Source organism: Aethalodelphis obliquidens, unplaced genomic scaffold, assembly GCF_003676395.1.
Source record: "Aethalodelphis obliquidens isolate GAN/ISIS:26980383/991018 unplaced genomic scaffold, ASM367639v1 scaffold53, whole genome shotgun sequence".
Taxonomy (NCBI): domain Eukaryota; kingdom Metazoa; phylum Chordata; class Mammalia; order Artiodactyla; family Delphinidae; genus Aethalodelphis; species Aethalodelphis obliquidens.
In genome coordinates this window covers 2,480,655-2,482,526 of record NW_020837997.1, presented here as the reverse complement: position 1 = coordinate 2,482,526, position 1,872 = coordinate 2,480,655, and the positions used below count along the sequence as shown (strand labels likewise).

The 1,872-nt window shown below is 61.2% G+C and overlaps 1 protein-coding gene across 1 annotated transcript in view; it reads left to right on the top strand.

Moving 5' to 3' along the window:
- Positions 1–594: 594 nt before the first annotated feature.
- UNC13A (unc-13 homolog A) overlaps positions 595–1,872 on the top strand; it is a 63,036-nt gene continuing 61,758 nt past the window's right edge. The window contains exon 1 of the mRNA XM_027086040.1: positions 595–616. Within this exon, the coding sequence (XP_026941841.1) occupies positions 595–616 (22 nt within the window). The remainder of the gene's footprint in view (positions 617–1,872) is intronic.

The following is a 1,872-nucleotide window of genomic DNA, read 5'->3' as shown; positions in this document are numbered from 1 at the left end:
ATCCAGTCCGAGTGTGTGCCAAGATCCACAGGCTGAGAGAAACAGGGACAGAGAGAGACCTAAACAGACGTGGCAGAAACACAGAGAGATTGAACGGAGAGAGGCTCCGAGGGAGACACATGACCGAGAGAGACAGGGAGACAAAGAGTCAGGGGAATAGAGAGACCCAGAGAGAGAGACAGAGAAACAGAGGCAAAGAGAACGAGACATAGCGACAGAGGAATAGAGATACTCAGGGAGAGCAGAGAGACAGCAAACGACTCAAGATTGAGAGCTAAAGGAGAGACGAAAACACGCAGAACCAGAAGGGAACCTGCGTGATGGCTGCCCTCAGCTCCCACCCGGCTCCTGCCCTTTAAACCCCACCCTCACCCCAGAGCTTGCAGCACCCGCGCCCCATCAGGCTCCGCCCACCAGCCCCGCATCAGCACCACGTCAGGAGCTGTCCGCGCCCCCGGTGCTGAACCAAGATGGCAGGCGGCGGAGGCCGGGCCCCGGCGTGAGCTGAGCGCGGGCTGCAGCCCCCGCCATGCCCCAACCCAGCGGCAGCTAAGGCCGACCTGACAGAGCCGGCCCGCCGGCGACTCTGGAGACATGTCTCTACTATGCGTTGGAGGTAAGAGGCGAGGCTGCAGGGCGGGGAACCGATGTGGACCAGGACTGGGCTCAGGGTCCGTGTGGATGCGGCTGGGCTCCTGATGGGGTGACCCGAGTACACGCGGCTGGGTTTTGAGGGGGTAGCCCTTGTAGACGCGTCAGGGCGCCTGAGAGGGTGATCAGTGTAGATGCAGCTGGGCTCTAAGGGGGTCCTGGTTGCCGCTACTGGGGTCGTGTGGACACGGCTGAACGCGGAGGCCCGTGTGGACGCGGGCAGGGGTCTGAGGCTCCATTTGGAAACGGTCTAGATTGGGTCGTCTGTGTAGAACAGGTTATTAGCGGGTTCGTGTGGAAGGAGCCGGGCTGGGTAGTTCAAATGAATCCTGCAGGGTGCTTGGAAGGAGTCTTGGGCTGTGAGCTGGGCTGCAGGCAGGGCTCGGAATTCGGAGAGGAGTGGAGGGGGAGCGGTCTCCAAGCCCTGAGCGTGTAAGATGTGGGTAGAGGGGCTTGGTCATTAGGACTACCGTGAGCTCTAGGTATCCCTCACCCTGGGAGCGGAGAGGACTGGGGTGGGGGAGACCCCTTCCAGCATTATGAGAGGGCTGTGATTGGGGGGTCTGGGGGCACTTTTCCGGTTAACTCTTTGCCTTCTCTAGTGGAGGCTGGGGCAGTCGCCCGAGGGCCTCCCCCTCCCCGCCCTCTCTGGCCCCTCCGCATGCAAATCCGGCCTTCTCCGCAGGGAGCCGACCCTTTGGAAGTGCAGTACCACCCTGCACCCCTCACGACCCATCCTCACCTCACCCACTTTGCGCTGGAGGGAGGAAAAGAGAGGTGGGGTGGAGCTATTTTGGGGCCAGAACGCCATCTGCATCGAGGCCCACGCCCAGGCCCACCTTCTGCGTTGGGGTGGGTGGAGGGAAAGAGACTCGGGAGGGGCATGACTGCCCCCCCCCTTCACCCCTGAGGCAGGGTTGGGGGAGAAGCCAGCCCACCTGGACCAAGGCGACTGGGGCAACTCTGAGTTCTTAGCAGGAAACCTTGGCGGTAGGGGTGGTGGTGAAACAGGGCTCAAGGTTTATAGAGGTCTCAACCTTGGGTTTTAAGGGTTGGGGTCCACCCCTTTCGCCTCTATTCCTTTCAAGAAGGCCTGGGGTGGGAGAAGGGGTGTATCCGCCAAGCCTGAGAAGGCAGGCTTAGGGAGACCTCAGGCAGCCGGGAGTGTGCTGTTTGTGTGTGTGTGTGTGTGTGTGTGTGTGTGTGTGTGTGTGTGTGTGT